The 21,360-nt window shown below is 42.9% G+C and overlaps 1 protein-coding gene across 7 annotated transcripts in view; it reads left to right on the forward strand.

Moving 5' to 3' along the window:
- LOC147018866 (microsomal triglyceride transfer protein large subunit-like) overlaps positions 1-21,360 on the forward strand; it is a 121,336-nt gene that overhangs the window by 98,115 nt on the left and 1,861 nt on the right. For all 7 annotated transcript variants that reach the window (XM_085898968.1, XM_085898975.1, XM_085898971.1 and 4 more), the window contains 2 exons: positions 5,821-5,945; positions 6,173-6,343. In XM_085898968.1, the coding sequence (XP_085755094.1) occupies positions 5,821-5,945; positions 6,173-6,343 (296 nt within the window). The remainder of the gene's footprint in view (positions 1-5,820; positions 5,946-6,172; positions 6,344-21,360) is intronic.

The raw sequence follows: 21,360 nt of genomic DNA on the forward strand, positions 1-21,360 counted from the left end.
TTGGGGCAAAGCCTTCGGGACCCCCAATCTTGATGAAAGGAGGGAAACCACGGAGTAACATCCCTGGGTTTGATTACGGGAGAGTGTGTCGGAGTGGTGCTGAGGTGTCGTCCACCAGACGGCGGTCTCCTTGGGTTAACCTGAGGCGGTCCCTTCGGGTGGGTGCCTGGAATGTCCTATCCCTAAGAGAGGATGATCACCTGTCTCTGTTATCATCTGAGCTCAAGCATTTGGACATCGGTATTGCAGCACTCTCTGAGGTTCGGAGACCGGATTGCGGCGAGATAATGGTGGGTGGTTACACATACTAATGGTCTGGTTACTCTGATGGTTACCATACTCAAGGAGTTGCTGTTGCTGTGTCCAATAAGCTGACCCCAATGTTAATTGAGGTAACACCGGTCAACAAGCGTATTATGAGACTAAGGATTCGTCACTCATTAGGCGTCATTTCCCTGGTCTCTGTCTATGCTCCGACTGAGGTGAGTGACCTCACCATGAAGGACACATTCTACACCACGCTCGAGTCTGTGGTTGATCAGTGCCCCAGACGAGATACACTTCTAGTCTTGGGGGATTTCAATGCATCGACTGGAACTGATAGGGACGGTTATGAGGTGTGTGTTGGTCTCCATGGTTCAGGAACTATGAACCAGAATAGCACTAAGTTCCTTGACTTTGCAAGAAGTCATGGACTTAGGGTGGCTGGTTCATGGTTTCAGCACCCACAAGCTCATTGGTGGACTTGGTATTCCAACGCTGGCGGTGTGGCAAAGGAGATTGACCATGTCCTCGTTGACGGTCGCTGGAGGATGATCCAGAACTGCAGGGTCTAACGGAGTGCTCAATTCCTCAATACTGACCACCGGCTTGTTGTAGCAACTCTAAAGCTGCACCTTAAATCCTGGAGAATGGTACCATCCCAGCCGAGGCTGGATGTTGGCAAGCTCAAGGATGAGAGAGTAGCTGAGGAGTTTGCGAACAGGCTGAGTGGACATTTGGGGTGTCTGGGTGCTTTGGGGGGTCCTGAAGAGTTGTGGAGTGCCTTCAAGACCACTGTCCTTGATGTTGCCGGTGGATGTCTTGGAACTCACCGCAGGGCAAAGAAGAATTTTGTCTCTCAAGGGACACTGGATACCATTGAGCAGAGTCGCAGGGCCAGGCTGAATGGCAGAGCTGAGCTGTTCAGGGAGCTGAGGCGTAAAACTGCACGTCCTCTCAGGGTGGACAAGGAGGCCTATGTGCGAGGAATCTGTGAGGGGGTAGAGCATCACCTGTGGACAGGTGATTCTCGTCCCACTTACAGGGGAATTCGCGCATTGCATTCATCCAATCCCATCACTCGGAGCACTGCATTTAGAGTAGAGAGTGGTAAGCTCTTGACAGAGGAGTCTGAAGTGAAGGCCCGCTGGGCCGGTTACTTTGAGCGCTTGTACCAGGCTGATCCCCCAACTGTCGAGTTGGATGTCAAGGGTGTTACAATCCCTGTTGCTGATCGCCAAGACTGCAACAACCACCAAGGGGTGACGCTGCTCTCAGTGCCAGGCAAGGTCTTTGCTCAGATAATTCTTGATAGGGTTCGCCACCACCTGCTTGAGAACCAGCATCCAGAGCAGTCAGGCTTTACACCAAAGAGGTTAACGATTGACCGTATCCTTGCTCTTCGTGTCCTCACCGAATGCAGACGAGAGTTTCGGCAGGTGCTGCTTGCAGCCTATGTTGATCTCTGTAAAGCGTTCGATTCAGTGAATCGGGATGCCCTCTGGAGGATTCTTGGTCTTCGTCGGGTGCCACCAAAACTGATCGATCTGATGTCTGAACTCTACTCTGGTACTGAGAGTGCTGTGTAGTGTGGTGGTGCCATCTCTGACTTATTTCCAGTTGTTACTGGAGTTCGTCAGGGGTGTGTACTGGCCCCCACACTTATCACACTTGTATGGACTGGATTTTAATGCTCTGTCACACCTTGACGATTTAGCCAGCAATGGCAACGTATAAAAATGTATGTAAAACGTTGGCGTACGCTGAAATTTTGATATTTTTTAAAGTGTTGATAACGTGTTGTTCGTATGCGTAACATATTAGTAACGGGCACAGAACGTTTTGTGGTCTTGTAGATAACTTATACCAACGAATGCTTAGCCTGTTGTCGGCGTTCACAACCTATGCCCAATGATAGTTTAACTTAGGCATAGCGCGCTGCACGTATCGCCGACGAACACGTGGTGTTGCCTGTTAAAAACCTGCCGCACGCCAATTTAAATCATAACTGCCTGAAAATTGAAAGTGTCAACCACGCAGTCACACCTTGACGATTTAGCCAGCGTATGCCGACCTATGAAAAATTTGCCGAACCAAGCTGGCACACGTCGAATACGGTATGGGTAAGTTATGTATACATTAAGAGCACGCTGAAAAACGATGAAGTCTGCTGTCATATTTCGTGGTACGTCTCGTACGTCGTGAAATTTCAAGCATGCTGAAAATTTTACGACGTACTCACCGTATGGCTCACACTTTCCGCTACACTGGGAATAAGTTGAAGGCACGATATGCGATTGTTGACACACGTCGACACAAGTTCCTTGTAAGTTACTCATAAGTCGAAACACGTCGAGGTAATGTTTAGCATACCCGAAACTTATTTTCTCCGTCAAGGCACATTTTCTTTTTTTCTCCTTGGCTCCTTGAAGGCACGTGACGAAATATCTGAAGTTGTTGTTGTTGTTGTTGTTGTTGTTGTTGTTGTTGTTGTTGTTGTTGTTGTTGTTGTTGTTGTTGTTGTTGTTGTTGTTTTTTGTTTTTTTAATTTTTAGTCTATCACGAATTTTAAAATATATTCGGACATTTGCTTTTAAGTTTCGACGTCGACGTGACAATATCCTCAAACAGAAACTATTCACAGAGGAGGAACTTAGAATAAGACATGAGCAAACCGAAGAGGCAATCGGACGTGACGTAACGGCACGTTACGAAATATCGGAAGTTATTGTTGTTTTTGTTGTTTTTTTAAACGCTGCCAATACGCCATTATACGGTAGCTGTAAATTAGAAACACGTTCATTAAGTTCTGTGGTCGTCCGGAAGACGTCAATCAAATACGTCTACATACGTCAATATGTGTTGGAGGTACATTACACATTGGTTCAAAGCACGTTACTCATTGGTTAGAAATAAGTTTTGGGTACGCTAAGCATTACCTCGACGGGTTTCGACTTATGAGTAACTTTCAAGTAACGTGCGTCGACGTGTGTCAACGATCGCATAACGTGCCTCGACGTGTGTCAACGATCATATAACGCGCCTGTAACACGTTACTCATAGGTTATAAATATCTTTTGGGTACGCTAATCATTACCTCGACGTGTTTCGACTTATGAGTAACTTACAAGTAACGTGTGTCGACGTGTGTCATTGATCGCATAACGTGCCTACAACTTATGGCCAGCATAGCGGAACGTGTGAGTCATACGCTGGCATACGTCATAAAATTTCAAGCATGCTAAAATTTGAGGACAACCGCAAAGTACAACGATGAAAGCCAGCGTACTACGACGTATGGCAGTGTTTTTCAGCGTGATCTTAACGTATACAAAACTTACCCATAACATATTCGACGTGTGCCAGCGTTTTAGACAAATTTTTCATAAGTCGGCATATGCTGGCTAAATCGTCAAGGTGTGACAGCGCCTTTAGAGAAAATGTCGGAAAGAGCAAGCTGCGGTGCATTGTTTGGGAATGTCAAGATCTCGGACCTTGATTTCGCAGATGATGCAGTCATCTTTGCGGAGACTTTAGATATCCCTTTGGGGGTCCTCGAGGTGCTGAATGAGTAGTCGGAGTCGCTGGGATTATGGATTTCTTGGGTCAAAACTAAGATCCAGGCTTTCAATGACATCTTGGATGCTGCTGTCCTGTCTGTGTCTGTTTGTGGTGAGGATGTTGAGGTCGTGGAGAGATTCACTTACCTTGGCAGTGATATTCATATCTCTGCTGGCTGCGAGTCAGAGGTCAATAGACGTCTGGGTCGGGCCTGGGGAGTCATGGATTCACTGGATCATGGGGTGTGGCGCTGCCGGTACCTGTGCGGGAGAACGAAAGTCTGAGTCTTCAGGTCCTTGGTGCTTCCAGTCTTGCTCTATGGATGTGAGACTTGGACTCTGACCAAGGATCTGAGACGGAGACTTAATTCCTTTGGTACCAGGTCTCTTCGGAGAATCCTTGGCTATCGCCGCTCAGATTTTGTGTCCAACAAGTGGTTGCTGAGAGACTCGCATGAGATTTGTTACCTACATGGTCCGTGAGCGTCAGTTGCGGCTGTATGGACATGTGGCTCTTTTTCCTGACGCTGATCCTGCTCACCAGATTCTCTCAGCGAGGGAGTCTCATGAGTGGAGGAGGCCAATGGGCTGACCACGTGCCTCGTGGTTGCAGCAGGTTGACCATCATCTCAAGGAGATGGGGATGGGCCTGGCATCTGCCTGGGGGAAGGCCAGACGGAGGCCCCTGGAGTACCGGCGGAAAGTGGATGCAGTGACGTGCTGTTCTGGCACATGCTCCCATACCTGACCTGACCTGACCAAAGTTGTTGACCTTTGGTCTAATTTGACATTTTGGTTGACTTTGACCTGAAGAATAATTGTCTGGTTGAATTCAGTGACCTGAAATATAAATCCTCTTCAAATTCCAAGTCAATCTGATGAAAATAGAGGTTTTTAGAAATCTCACCTAAATTGTTCACCTTTGGTCTATGTTGACCTCAAATACAATTAGTGGTTGAATTAATTGACCTGCTGTGCAAATACTTTACAAATTTATAGTGAATCGGATCAAAATTGATGATTTTAGAAATTTGACAAAGTTGTTGACCTTTTGACCTCAAAGACAATAGACTTCTTGCTTCTGACAAACTCTACCATGTGGTGAAGTTTTGTGAAGATCGGTTTCAAATTGTGACCTGTAGGCGATTGACATTCAAGCAAACAAACAGCCAGACAGAATACTGCACAAGACGAACCAATAATACTTGAAAAATCTTCGATTTTCACAAGTAACAAACAGACAGACAGGGGTGAAAACATAACCTCCTTCACCTTCAGTGGTGGAGGTAATAAAGAAGTTCTTGTAAATATAATCATGCCAAATTATAATCAATGCGTTTTTATTTTTCAGCCACAGACTTGGCAACGGAGTAAGTGTTCAGTGCCATTTTTGCATTTGCATATTTTGCAAAAGAGTAGCGAGCCCATTATCCTGTTACTTTCTAGTCCCTATCTGTATGTGACTGCCTTACTTTTCATATGTTAGTGGCAGAGGTGCCCGGCATTGCCTGGTGTTGTTCTAATCCTGTCGGCATTTTGAAGCAGCCAAATTTTTTTCCATGTTTTTTTTTTTTTGTGGGGGCCTAAAATTATTTTCTGCACCCACTAAGGAATGGGGTCATGGATCACTTTATATCACCTTTCACATAGCTACAAAGGATTAGGCACTATAAAGCGATTTTTAAAATCCCAAATTTAGAATTTTTTATTGTTATTTTTTTCTTAAAGCACTCATTGATGAACCTCTGAAGGTTTGACAAAGATCCGTTTGGTCACCTCTGAGAAAAATGGTGACACATACACAAACAAACATCTGTCTTATTGTTTAGATGAGTCAGCAAATATCCAAATAATTAATTGATCAACAAAAATAAACAAGTTGGCACAACCTATGATATGAGTGGCACTGGTGGTTGCCATTTTTGCAATTCAATCATGTTTTATGTGATCCTTGAAATTGTTTAGCCCCTTTGATTGCATAGTTTTTTTCCTGCACCAGGAGCTGGTTCTTGGCTCGGGCCTGACTCTGATACTCCACGGAGATGTGGCACTTGGAATTGATATCACGGGCAATATTGATGTGAGCATTTGGAATGCGAAGTCCAAAACCGTCATCAGCAGCAAGTATGCAATCCCTATAATGTCTTATCCCCAGACATCCTGACAAACACATTTGTCTTTTACATTGAGTTTTATGCATTTCTGTGAAAGCACACAAGTCATCAATATTTTCACCTCCCCCCCTCCCCCACTCCCTCACAAAATCCTCTGTTGCAACCTCATCTCCTGTTTGCAGTCAATCTATTTGATTATGTACGTATAACTTATCCTACTTTTCGCCACTTATTCAGAGGTGCTGTCGTAGTACTGGCAACAGCTGCTGTGGTGACAGAAAATTGGAAGAAAGGCGTAGAAGTCACTACAGATGCTGAAGTACAGTTTGATACCACAACTACAGTTCACTTCTCTCGCTCACCTTACCTGATCTGCCTGCAGATGGAGAGAAGTACATTTCCTTACAGGTAAACCTCTATGGCTGCAATATTTTTGAACTGGTTAACTTAAAAATACTCTCCCAATCATGTATCAATTAAACATCTTGAAAGACAAGAGGGAAAATTTTTTTTTCCAGTGCAGTCTTTACTTCGGAATAATCACATCAGTGGAAGGTGATTAATGAAGGTTTTCCTCAATGCTTATTCACATCATCAGAAGCTTTTGCATTAGCTATGTATCTGTTGTACGTCATAAACTACACGATGAGATGTGCAATTGGTTTTCTGGATCATACCCAGGTTGCCCTACAAAACTGATCGTGTTACAGAATAATCTGAATGATATGCCGCAAAGCTGCTCCATATTGTAAATGCACATATTCTGATGAACAGTACTTCCTTGGTGCATGGGTTGGGAGAAAATGGAGGATAAGAGAAATGGTCTCTGTTCTGGGCTTTGTTACACTTGTATTATCCTTCTGCTTTAATTTTGTATTTTCTTGTATGATGTATAAAAATGAGTTATCTTACAAGGAAAGTTCCTCGGAAAAGAACTCTTCAAAGAAATTACACAAGGAAATACAAAATTCAACACAGGAGGCCATTAGGCCCATCAAGCCTGTGCAATGGTAACGGACCTATCCCTGTTTGTTCTTGCTCTATCCTTTCCACCCCAAACCAACAGTGAACTAACAACGATTATTATGGATACCTATGGGTTCATATTCTTTGCGCAATAAAGTTATATTTATTTACAAATTATATCATCCACCTTCTCTCCAATTTTAATGCAATAGTCTCTCTTTATTCTTTTATAAGGTTTTTGACCCTTGTCACGCTGAACACTATTCATCCAGCTCATGGCTCTGATGACCCCACCCACTCATCTGTTTCCTCTTCCCAAACCCTTGCTCTTGCTTCACCTCCATTCCTTGGTTTGTTTTGCCATGCCGATAGAACCAACTTCCCTCTGATTAACTAAAAGGTTCTATACATAAACATCTACCGCAATCCCATCCATTCCTGTCAGCAAAAAATACACTCCTTGAAGGGTTTTGTTTCATTTATTGTGCTCATAATGTTCTTTTGTTAAATGTTAATGCCTATGTATGAGGAGAGGAGGAGATCGGGACCATACTCTGTGCAGAGTGTCGGTGCTGCCTCAGCAGTCTCCTTGGCTATTGGACGCAATCCTGGATGGGTCGCCACTCCGCCACAGTATACCAGCATGCTGGCACTCATTTTGCCGACCTCAGAAGGATGACAGGCCGAGTTAACCCCACCTGGTATTAATTCAACAGCTAAGTGGGATTTGAACTCAAGACCCGAAGATCCAAAGCCCGCCACCCTAACCATTAAGCCAACACCAGGCAGATGTATGGGCCTATATCTTAGTAAAAAAAATCAGCTTTTAAACTATTATGGGCTAGGATGAAATTTTAAAATGGTTTTTATGCAGGTGTGTGTGTGTGTGTGTGTTTGTGTCAGTGTGTCTGCTGTGTGTGTGTTTGTGTTTGTGTCAGTGTGTCTCCTGTGTGTGTGTTTGTGTCAGTGTGTTTCCTGTGTGTGTGTTTGTGTCAGTGTGTCTGCTCCATAATTGCAAAACCATAAAACTTAGCAGCCTGAAACTTTGCATGCACATGAAGAAAACTCCAAGGAAGTGCATGACTGAAAGTTGGGTGTTTGGGTTAAATAAAACACCCCTTTTGAAGAGAATTAACAACCTTATTTAATTACTGTATATCTTTCATCAGGCGATCTTCGACCACCTCGCTCTCTGAGGTCTGAAGGCGTTTCCTTGGTAACCTCGCTGGGGTATGAAGCCATCATGCTTTTTGGCCTGCTCAACCTTACCGTGACTTAGAACAGGTCGCAACGATTTCTTAACAATAAAGTTTGTTTTTAACTTTCCTCACTCATATTATCGAATGCCTGTTCATCATAGCTCCAAATCGCTGTATACATCGCTTTTGAAATTACTATAGTTTTCAAATTTGGAGTTTGGAGTGATGTATGATATGTATTATATGATACGATTTTCCACGATCTACTCTCACGGACTAATTAAAGTATATCATCGAAATATTATTTCGGTTTTGAGGATCAGATATCATCCGGACGAAATAAGTGTCAAAATCTGTTGCTAAATCTGATAATTTAATGAAATAACGAGTCTTATAACTGAGTCAATATACCTGTTTACTTAGAGCAAGCAAGACTACGTTCCCTCCTCCATAGATCCACAAGAAAATGTGAAATTTCCAAAGCATTGAACTTATCTTGTTCTACTGCTTGGAGAATTACATAGAGTGAAGAAAAAATTTAGGAACGTGCAAAAAATTAACCAGCTTCATTGAGCTATATGATTTAATACATTCCCTGCTCCCCCTTGTGCCCTGTTCCACAGAGGGACTGCCTTTCCATAGCATCTGCCAGATCTGTGTCTATATTTTCAGAGAGTTCGGGAGGTGCTCTCCAGGGAATCAAAGGAAATCTGGTGAAAAATGGATGTTTTGTTTTCAAAAAACAAGTTATAACATTTGCGCAGACCCCAAACCGATGTACCACATGATACGTGCACAGACAAGCAGGCAAAATGGCAGATTTTCTGTTTATTTCACGGGCAATTGAACTTTGCGATGTCTCCAGGGTTGTTCTGCATCAAGCAGCCACTCTTTTGTGGATGAAGTCATTTTATTTCATTATTCCGTTTATTTCATTAATTGCTGAGTGCATAGTGAAGACAGGTTTTAATGTTAAAGGGATCCTTCATGGTAAGCAGCGACAGCCTGGCCAACTGTTCCTTATCAACCATTGAATTGGAGTGCTTGCATGAGTGCATAAGCCATTTGCCGAGTGCCTATTGTCAATAATGCCTGGTGTTGGCTTCATAGTTAGGGTGGTCGTCTTGGGATCCTGCGATCCTGAGTTCAAATCCCACTTGGCTGTTGAATTTATACCAGGTGGGCTTAACTCTGCTTGTTATCCATACGAGGTTGGCAAAATGAGTGCCATCTTGCTGGTATCCTGTGTTGGAGTGGTGACCCGTCCAGGATTGTGTCCAATAGCCAAGGACACTGCTTCGGTAGAACCAACGCTCTGCACAGAGGATGGTCCCAATGGATGGATGGATTGTCAATTGCTGTACGGCTCTCTGTCATTATGAGTGAATTGTTCCCTCACTGCAGACACATTTGCCACGCCATGTCATTCAGAGCGAGTGGTTCGTGCTCCATCACCCTGAGCGAGTAGTTCGTGCTCTGTGACCATGAGTGAGTGGTTCGTGTTCCGTTATGCTGAGCGAGTGGTTCGTGTTCCGTTATGCTGAGCGAGTGGTTCGTGCTCCATCACCCTGAGCGAGTGGTTCGTGCTCCATCACCCTGAGCTAGTGGTTCGTGCTCCATCACCCTGAGCGAGTGGTTCGTGCTCCATCTCCGTGAGCGAGTGGTTCTTGCTCCGTCACCCTGAGCGAGTGGTTCGTGCTCCATTTCCGTGAGCGAGTGCTTCTTGCTCCATCACCCTGAGCGAGTGGTTCATGCTCCATCACCCTGAGCGAGTGGTTTGTGCTTCATCACCCTGAGCGAGTGGTTTGTGCTTCATCACCCTGAGCGAGTGGTTCGTGCTTCATCACCCTGAGCGAGTGGTTCATGCTCCGTCACCCTGAGTGAGTGGTTCGTGCTCCATCTCCGTGAGCGAATGGTTCTTGATCCGTCACCCTGAGCGAGTGGTTTGTGCTCCATCTCCGTGAGTGAGTGGTTCTTGCTCCATCACCCTGAGCGAGTGGTTCGTGCTCCATCACCCTGAGCGATTGGTTCATGCTTCATCACCCTGAGCGAGTGGTTCGTGCTTCATCACCCTGAGCGAGTGGTTCGTGCTTCATCACCCTGAGCGAGTGGTTCATGCTTCATCACCCTGACCGAGTGGTTCGTGCTTCATCACCCTGAGCGAGTGGTTCGTGCTTCATCACCCTGAGCGAGTGGTTCATGCTTCATCACCCTGACCGAGTGGTTCGTGCTTCTTCACCCTGACCGAGTGGTTCGTGCTTCTTCACCCTGAGCGAGTGGTTCTTGCTCCATCACCCTGAGCGAGTGGTTCGTGCTTCATCACCCTGAGCGAGTGGTTCATGCTTCATCACCCTGACCGAGTGGTTCGTGCTTCATCACCCTGAGTGAGTGGTTCATGCTCCGTCACCACGAGGGAGCGGTTCGTTTTCTGCCACAACGAGGGAGTGGTTCGTGTTCCGTCACCACAAGCGAGTGGTTCGTGTTCCGTCACCATGAGGGAATGGTTCATGCTCCGTCACCACGAGCGAGTGGTTCATGCTGCGTCACCACGAGCGAGTGCCCAGGTCGAAAAACCAGTTAAAACCAGTACACATTTTCAACTGGTCTCTATTGGTTCTAATTGGTCTTTAACTGGTCTCTATTGGTTTCAACTGGTACCAGTTAAATTCAGTCAGAATTCCAATTTCCCAGTTGAAAAAACCAGTAGCTCATATTTGTACCAGTTAAAGTCTTACTGGTTCCAGTTGATACCAGTTGCAATGTACTGGTCCCAGTTGATACCAGTTGCAATGTACTGGTCTCCCAGTTGATACCAGTTACAATGTACTGGTCCCAGTTGATACCAGTTCGTTAAATACAATTGTATTTCAACTGGTAATATATCACTCTATTCCAATTTCCATATTAAAACCAGTAAGAAACCAACTGGCTTTACTGGTACCAGTTGGCTACTGGTTTTCAACTGGTACCAGTTGACCAGTAAGCTACTGGTCTTTACTGGTTTTTTGACCTGGGTGGTTCGTGCTTCGTCACCACGAGCGAGGGGTTTGTGCTCCGTCACCCTGTTGTGCAATAACACCTGATTTCTGAGCCGTTTGCCATATTAACGTGTTTTCTAACTTCGGCATATTTTTTCCACCAGTCACAGGCAGCTGTTTATGAAGAACTAGACGACCCATGAACCCGTGAGGTTCCCGTTGCGACAGCGGTTGATGAAAAAAAAAGACACAAAATTTTAATATTATTTAGTGGTAAAACTTTAACTTGAAGAAAATTTGAGCATTTACCTCAGGGGTCATCGTTCAACGGAGCACGCGTCTAAACACAATTTTATTTATTACCTAACACGGAAGTATTAGATCAAAATGGCGATATATATTTTATGCATAAAAATAAATTGTTCTTTGTTGATACTAAATGTTTGAGATTTTAAAAGAAATCATTTCAAGAGAAAACAAGAAGATAGCTCCAGCGAACTATACCGCTGAGGTTGTTTGCATTGATCAAATACTCGCAAAGAGTACTTGACTGAATCGGGAATTGATTTTTTAATCATTTTTTTGTTGCCCGATTTAAAACAAATTTGATACTGCACACCACAGGCAAATGGTGAGTAAGGTGGGCCGAAAATTTTTGCGCTATCCTGTACCATTTTGGCTGTATTTCGGGAAAATACATCCATCCATCCATCCATACATACATATAAGATGAGAGTTTCAGTAATATATAGAAGATAATGTTTGTGGACATATTCCTGAAACGTCTATATAAATGTATAGTTGATTTTCCGTGAAAGCTACTCAAGGTTTCTGGATTGCATACAGTAAGTACTGTCGTTTGTAATCACACTGACTCCAACCTGCCAATTCCCCCAAAATTGCCGATGTCAGTGAAGCACAAGTGTGTGTGTGTGTGTGTGTGTGTGTGTGTGTGTGTGTGTGTGTGTGTGTGTGTGTGTGTGTGTGTGTGTGTGTGTGTGTGTGTGTGTGTGTGTGTGTGTGTGTGTGTGTGTGTGTGTTCATAAAGCAGAACATATTCTCTCTGCTAACTCAACGACCCCCACCTCTCTCTCTCTCTCTCTCTCTCTCTCTCTCTCTCTCTCTCTCTCTCTCTCTCTCTCTCTCTCTCTCTCTCTCTCTCCTTCTCTTTCTCTTTCTCTTTCTCTTTCTCTTTCTCTCTCTCTCTCTCTCTCTCTCTCTCTCTCTCTCTCTCTCTCTCTCTCTCTCTCTCTCTCTCTCTCTCTCTTTCTCTTCTCTCTTTCTCTCTTTCTCTCTTTCTCTTTCTCTTTCTCTTTCTCTTCTTTCTCTTTCTCTTCTCTTCTCTTTCTCTTTCTCTTTCTCTTTCTCTTTCTCTTTCTCTTCTCTTCTCTTTCTCTTCTTTCTCTCTTTCTCTTCTTTCTCTCTTTCTCTCTTTCTCTCTTTCTCTCTTTCTTTCTCTCTTTCTCTCTTTGTCTCTTTGTTTCTTTCTCTCTTTGTCTCTTTGTCTCTTTGTCTCTTTGTCTCTTTGTCTCTTTGTCTCTTTGTCTCTTTGTCTCTTTGTCTCTTTGTCTCTTTGTCTCTTTGTCTCTTTGTCTCTTTGTCTCTTTGTCTCTTTGTCTCTTTGTCTCTTTGTCTCTTTGTCTCTTTGTCTCTTTGTCTCTTTGTCTCTTTGTCTCTTTGTCTCTTTGTCTCTTTGTCTCTTTGTCTCTTTGTCTCTTTCTCTCTTTCTCTCTTTCTCTCTTTCTCTCTTTGTCTCTTTCTCTCTTTGTCTCTGAACATATCCAGATGGTTGTTATGTCTGGACGGTGTTTGTCTCTGGACATGTCCAAGCAGGGTTTGTCTCCACACATGTCCGGGTGGTGTTTATGTCCAGACAGGAGTTTGTCTCTGGACGTGTCCGAGCAGTGTTTGTCTCTATACGTGTCTTGGCGGTGTTTGTCTTCGGATGCGTCCAGGCGGTGTTTGTCTCTATACGTGTCTTGGCGGTGTTTGTCTCTGGATGCGTCCAGCGGTGTTTGTCTCTGGCCGTGTCCAGGCATTGTTTATGGCCGGACTGGAGTTTGTCTCCGGACATGTCCGAGCCGTGTTTGTCTCTGGACCTGTCCGGACAGGATCTTGTCTCCAGACCATGTTTATCATATGACCGGTAGAAAATGGATTTCAGACATTATTGTGTTTCCATCTTCACTGTTATTCTATGCAGAATCATTTTGATGAAAGAGTATGAATCGTAATTAACGCTCCACCGCACGTTAGTCTTCCCTTCCTCTCACCTCTCACTGCCTTCTCTCCAATCCCCCTTCCTAATTTCATTCCCTCCTCTCTCCTTTCCCCTCCACCTCCACGTCTTACGTGCCTCGCAGGCACGTAAGACGTTGGCCATTATGAAACTTGCAGTGTTAGTATGAGGAAATTCTGACAACACCCAATGACTCAATAGCTTAGTGGGCTGTCATTGTATTAGTGAGGTCTTTGGGTTTGAGTCTTGGGTTGAGTCAGAATTTTTTCACACTAGCTCCATGCAGGAATTTATTCCTGTTTTTATAAATACATATATATATATATATATATATATATATATATATATATATATATATATATATATATATATATATGAGGAAGTCGGGAGTGGTGGAGAAGTATGTGAGGATCGTGCAGGATATGTATGAGGACAGTGTGACAGCGGTGAGGTGTGCGGTAGGAATGACGGACCGGTTTAAGGTTAAAGTGGGATTGCACCAAGGATCGACTCTGAGCCCTTTCCTGTTTGCAATGGTGATGGACAGGTTGACGGACGAGATCAGACTGGAGTCTCCATGGATTATGATGTTCGCGGATGACATCATGATCTGTAGGGAGAGTAGGGAGCAGGCTGAATCGAGCCTTGAGAGGTGGAGGTACGCACTGGAGAGAAGGGGAATGTTAGTCAGTAGGAGTAAGACGGAGTACATGTGCGTAAATGAGAGGGAGGGTGGTGGTATGGTGCGGTTGCAAGGAGTTGAGGTGGGGAAGGTGGATTGGTTTAAATACTTGGGATCAACTGTCCAAAGTAATGGAGAGTGTGGGAGAGAAGTGAAAAAGAGAGTGCAGGCAGGATGGAGTGGGTGGAGAAGAGTTGCAGGAGTGATTTGTGACAGAAGGGTAGCTGCAAGAGTGAAGGGGAAAGTATACAAGACGGTAGTGAGACCAGCTATGTTGTATGGTTTGGAGGCGGTGGCACGAACAATAAGACAGGAAGCGGAGCTGGAGGTGGCAGAGTTAAAGATGCTGCGATTCTCGTTGGGAGTGATGAGGATGGATAGGATAAGAAATGAGTATATTAGAGGGACAGCGCAGGTAGGACGGTTTGGAGACAAAGTGAGAGAGGCGAGATTCAGATGGTTTGGACATGTGCACAGGAGGGAAACGGAGTATATCGGGAGAAGGATGTTGAAGATGGAGCCGCCAGGCAGGAGGAGAAGAGGAAGGCCAAAGAAGAGGTTCATGGATGCGGTGAGGGCAGACATGCGGGTGGTTGGAGTGTCAATGGAAGATGTGGAGGATCGAGTGAAATGGAGACGGTTGGTCCGCTGTGGCGACCCCTAATGGGAGCAAGCCGAAAGAGGAAGAAGAAGAAGAAGATATATATATATATATATATATATATATATATATATATATATATATATATATATATATATATATATATATGTACAGGGTGTCTTAGAAGTTTGTGCCCATAAGAAAATGTGATATTTTACTTTTAACGTTAAATAAGCTCGTTTTTAATGTCTGTTTTTTTTTTTTTAAATATCGCAGGTAAATGAAATACCCTCATAGCTCATACCAAGAAAGAAAAGGTGGAACTTGTGTTGCTACATGTTTCTGGAGAAATCCAGAGGGAGGCGTGTCGGTTATTCTTTGCAAAACACCCTGAGAAGCCAAAGCCAAGTCATCGATTAGTCAGTGAAGTGTTATCCTGATTAAAAGCGACTGGAATTGTTGCTGATAAACCTCGTACTGGCCGTCTTTGCTCCTCCACAGATGGAACTAATTTTGAAACTGTTCCTGCAGTGGTTGCAAGAAGTCCAAAAAATTGTTTTGAAAAATTAGTCAAGTAGCTGCAGTTAAGTTAGCCTTCTTACATTGAAATAATTTTAAAGCCAAAGAACTACTACCCATATAAGGTTACCTTCATCAAGCTTTTCATGGAGTTGATGCCAACTGACATAAGGAATTTTGTGAATGGGTAATGTATAGACTTGATGTGGAACCAACCTTATTATCTGGCATTATCTTCAGTGATGAAGCCTCGTTGCATTTGACTGGGAGAGTCAACCATCATAATGGCCGATATTGGAACGATGAGAATTCTAATTGGACTGTTGAAGCTCATGTTCAATATTATCCGAGAATTATGGTGCGGTGTGCTATTCATGGTGATATTCTGTTCGGACCCTGCATTTACGAAGAGAATGTTTCCGCTGCTCACTCCCTCGCAATGTTACAAGAGGTTTTGGTTCCTTATTTCGATGGTATGCCTTAAGGATGATTGAGAAAAGTGTGGTTTCAACAGGATGTGAGCAACCCCACATTATGCCACGATTCTCCGCAACTCGCTGGATGAAACAATACCTTTGAGGCGGATAGGACGCCGTGACCTGGTAGAATGGCCCTCATGTAGTCTAGATCTAAGGTAACTAGACTTTCCGATGGGGACACCTCTAAATCCAGGGTTTATACCATGAGGCGAAGCAGTATAGCAGAGCTGAAGGAAAACATTCAGAAGGAATGTGCTGACTTCAGACTTTCCTTCTTGAGAAATTTTCAGGGAAACATACGTGCAAGAATTGTTATGTGTATGCAAGTTAACGGGAATCCGTTTGAATATTTAATAAATTAAAAGTAAAATGTATTATTTTTCTTTTGGGTACTGACTTCTGAGACACTACATCTATGCATATATATATATATATATATATATATATATATATATATATATATATATATATATATATATATATATATATATATATATTTATATTGTTGTAGTTTTGTAAAACCGGCACTCCTCCGAGGCAATGCCACTCAACATACAGTGATCCCAAGACAGTGATTTCATTAGTATGAGTTGAGTTAGTCCTTTCCATATGTCTTGTGGGTAAATGGGAAAGATGCATTGCAAAGGGCTTTCAGTTAGGTCTTCGATCCTCTATTCTTTCTTTTATTTCACCCCTTTACTTTACTTTACCTCTTACACAAACCACGCAATCATGCATGCAGAAAAGTAACAATGCCAAGAATGTGAGGAACCACAGCAAGGTTCATTTGCACAAGCACACCATTTTCCGTTCAAACTGCGTGCCAAAAATCAACTGCCGCCTCACCTCAGACCCTCATTATGCTCATCACAACGTTACAACGCTCACCATAACCCCTCCACATTTCTTCTAAAATTCCCCACAACCACCAACGTCTATTTCTTCACCACAAACGCTACAAATACAATCATCTCCTCCAACCTCTTCGCTGCAACGCCACATCTACAACCACCTCTCCCAATCTCTTCACCACAAATTCCACAATGCTTCTCTCACCATCCTTTGCCACAACTACCATCAACCTCTTGGACGTTCACCTCAGTCTCGGAGGATGCCAAAGGAGCAAGGATAATGAGAAGCGGGATGTTTGGCATGTAACTCGAAGTGCAAGCATGTACTGGGGTTCATTTGAAGGCGTGCAGATAGCTCTGGGCTTAAATGGAGTCCAGCGCATGTTTGGGGCCGGAGAGCGCTTTTGAAACTCTCGCCCCATGTTAATCATGGAGATCCGATGCGTGGCAAGGTTCACGAGCGAATGAAGCTATTTTAGATTCCAAAGCCTGGCTGGGTGTGGCTACCGCACGAGGCGACTGCTACCTGCCAATGGGGGAGCTCAGAAATGCCTACAGCATTGTTTGGTCTGATTTTTAGCTCCTCCCTCGCCCAGGGCCCATAAAAGGAGCAATTCGGCTTACAATCGGAGACTTCAGCAGACTTCGGCAGGCTGAGCTTCTTCTCTTCTCGTCTCTTCCTTCACCCTGGCTCCACAAGGCAGTCACCCGAGAATTATCCAGTGTCAAAGTGAAATCTCGCTACAAGTCAGCCGACCGAGAGGAGATCGGGTTGGAGCAAAGGATTTCCAGAATGGGCCGGGACCACCCCCAGGTCATCGGCGCTCAGTGTTCGGCTGCATCCAGCAACTAACATTTACATTAATAGACTCTTACACAACTCCATTAAGGTCTTTCTCTCACGCATCTTCTCTCCCATCAATCTCTTGCCCACTGTGGACGCATAAGAGCAATCAGTGAGGGCAAGTCCTGAGCAACTGCTCTTTTCAGAGTGACCTTACTGACTCGCACCTCTCACACTTTCTTCTTACACTACGCCAAACGACCTGCTGCACTACATTCACACCTCTCACTCCCATACTATAGACACCTTCAGTTTTCCTCCCTCCTCTCCCTTCTTAAGCGATTGGGTTGCACCAGTCCACCGACCGCACCAGGTACCACGAGGTCACTACTCCTCAACTGCCTCTCCTCTGTCTGAGCTAACTCTAATTTTCCTCGGGTGTGTGTGTGTGTGTGTGTGTGTGTGTGTGTGTGTGTGTGTGTGTGTGTGTGTGTGTGTGTGTGTGTGTGTGTGTGTGTGTGTGTGTGTGTGTGTGTGTGTGTGTGTGTGTGTGTGTGTGTGTGTGTGATGGCGCCTGTCATGTATAGAGTAATTTTCGACCGTCTAAGTTTATTGGGGGTAAATCTGCACTGCCTTCTTTTGTGAATATTGCATTTCTTTTGTTGCACCCAAAAATTCCTTGCTTTCCCCTGCTGTACATTTATCAATAAGCCCATTAATGTGCCATATAATTTTCCTCACTCTGTTAAAATTAATCTGCCTTGTTATAAATGTACCTAGCTCGTCTGCACATTAGCATTGCCGGGAAGTTATACCCCCAAAATCTGCTTATTAGCCGGTGCATACAAGGCAGCTCCGCTCAGCTGCACCTGATATGGTAAGTAACGCAAGTACACATCGAGGGTGCGATTCCCCGATAAGGTGACCGCGTGTTCCCAGTTAAACATTAGTCAGATGGAGAACACTGTGTCACATGGTCAAATTATTGGCGTTCGTGTGCGATTAGTGACCTGGCGCGACACAAACTTATTTGTGTGTGACGACCTGCGATTTCCTGTGAGACCAGGGAGAAACCAGGGATATCTCCCCCTTCGAAGTACCCCCGTGACCCCGGGGTTGCAACAATATATATGCCTGATTACCTAGTGTTGCCTGAATGGTTAGTGTGGCGGGCTTGGGATCCTAGGGTCCTGAGTTCAAATCCCACTTGGCTGTTGAATCAATACCAGGTGGGGTTGACTCAGCCTGTCATTTTTCTGAGGTTGGCAAAATGAGTGCCAGTTTTCTGGTATCCTGTGTTGGAGTGGCGACCTGTCCAGCAATGTGCCAAATAACCAAGGAGACTGCTGAGGTAGCACCAACACTCTGCACACAGTTTGCTGGGACGATTCCTGCGCCGATGCTGTGTACAGAGTATGGTCCCAATGGATGTATATACAGTATATGAAAAACAAAGACACACCAACATATCTCACCTGTGAATGGAGGGAATAACCAATTAGCTCTCTCCTAATCAATTAAACCAGGTGGCTCGGTATATATGGATTTCCATCTTCCAATCAATATATATATATATATATATATATATATATATATATATATATATATATATATATATATATATATATATATATATATATATCGACTCCTCCCATGCTCTTCTCGCCGAAGAAACTGCATAAAGCAAGCATTGGGATTTTCATTTGTGTACTATTTGTGAACATCTTTGCAGCTGTGGTGGAACTCTGGGAAGGGTTTGAAACAGCAAAGGGTTTACCTTGGGTCACTTTTCATGGCTGCTTTATGCAGTTTCTTTGGCTTGAAGAGAATGGGAGGTGTCTATATGTGTGTGTATATATTTTTATATTTGTATCTGTATATATATGTATATTTATGTATACATATATATATATATATATATGTATATTTATGTATACATATATGTATATATATGTATGTATATATATATATATATATGTATATATATATATGTATAATGTACATATATATATATATATATTATATATATATATATATATATATATATATATATATATATATATATATATATATATATATATATATATATATATATATATATATATATATATTACATATATATATATATATATATATATATATATATATATATATATATATATATATATATATATATATATATATATATATATATATATATATATATATGTATATATATATATATGTGTATATATTACATATATATATATATATATATATATATATATATATATATATATATATATATATATATATATATATATATATATATATATATATATATATATATATATATATATATATATATATATATATATATATATATATATATATATATATATATATATATATATATATATATATATATATATATATTACATATATATATATATATATATATATATATATATATATATATATATATATATATATATATATATATATATATATATATATATATATATATATATATATATATATATATATATATATATATATATATATATATATATATATATATATATATATATATATATATATATATATATATATATATATATATATATATATATATATATATATATATATATATATATATATATATATATATATACATATATATATATATATATATATATATATATATATATATATATATATATATATATATATATATATATATATATATATACATATATATATATATATATATATATATATATATATATATATATATATATATATATATATATATATATATATATATATACATATATATATATATATATATATATATATATATATATATATATATATATATATATATATATATATATATATATTGTTACGGCTGTGGAAATTCGCAAACCACCATTCAGGACCCGTAGGTGAGATATCTCTAAGTACATGTGTAGTTATCCCAAACCCGTTGTATCGAGGGAATTTATGTGATTCATCCGGGCTGCGACGCTTTGAGTTAGCCATTTTTTTCTGTTCTATCTTTATTTTGAACCAACCACGTCCCAACCGCCATCACACAACAACCACGCCACGGCCACCATCTACGCTCCCACATCATCGCATCACCGCCATTCCCAAACGGCACCATAACCATCAACCCTCACCACCGAAAACCCTCCACCACCTTCACCTCTCTCCTTCTACGGCCATTCCCGCACCACCTGTGGACGCTGAACATCGGGCTGTCTCGGGCCCGTTCAGTGATTGGTGACGAACGCACCGTGCCGCGAGCGCAAATGGCGGCCTTTCCGAGGGGAAAACTCGGATCAGAAACGTTACACGCCCACTTTTCCTCTGTCCAATTAGCGAGCGCGGGGCGGCTTGGCCCCGCCTCCAGGTGCGTGTGTGTGAAGTCGATATATGCAAATTCTAGGATCAGGGGAGGTTCACGCCCCCGTTTCCTCTGACCAATGGGCGAGTGTGGCTCCACCCCCGCGGTCATTCTGATCCGAATATTTGCATATTAACTGCTCCTGCCAGCCTATAAGAAGGCGAGCGCAAGGCGAATGAAGTGAGTTGGGTTCTGGAGTCGCCGAGAGAGTTTTGGAAAAGATAGTCGGGTCGGTCGGGTGAGAAGAGTGCGGAACGGAGAAGAGTCGCGGTGGAACTGCAAGCAAGGGAGCTCGGGTCCGAGGCGAGAAGGACGGCGGTCGGCGACGAGGTTACGGTGTGGGGAATCGCTCATCTTATCGCGGGATCCAAGCCAGCCAGCCATCTCCCTCCCCCAGGGCATCAACAATTACCCCTTTCCCCCGTGCTGAGATAGTGCAAAAGGGGGCCCCGTTCCCACCCCACTCCAAACGTCGTGCCAACGAAACCCGCCAAGGAGCACGGAGTCGGGGCACAGCCACGCGGCCACATTTGCGGCTCGCCCGCCAACGCGTCACAAGGACGTGGGTAGGACCCCCTCCCCCCCGGTCTCGCGGACCTGGCCGCTCCTCCAGGTCACGCGCACATTTGGCCTACAGGCCTGTCTGCCCCCATGTCTATGAGGGTGGCTTCTTTTCTTTGCTTTTATGTAAATGTGTGTTGGCGCCGTCTGTAAAGTAAAGCTGTATAAGTGTTGC

The sequence above is a fragment of the Eptatretus burgeri genome, chromosome 10 (assembly GCF_056783735.1).
Source record: "Eptatretus burgeri isolate ZD-2024b chromosome 10, Ebu_testis_v1, whole genome shotgun sequence".
In the NCBI taxonomy this organism is placed as follows: Eukaryota; Metazoa; Chordata; class Myxini; order Myxiniformes; family Myxinidae; genus Eptatretus; species Eptatretus burgeri.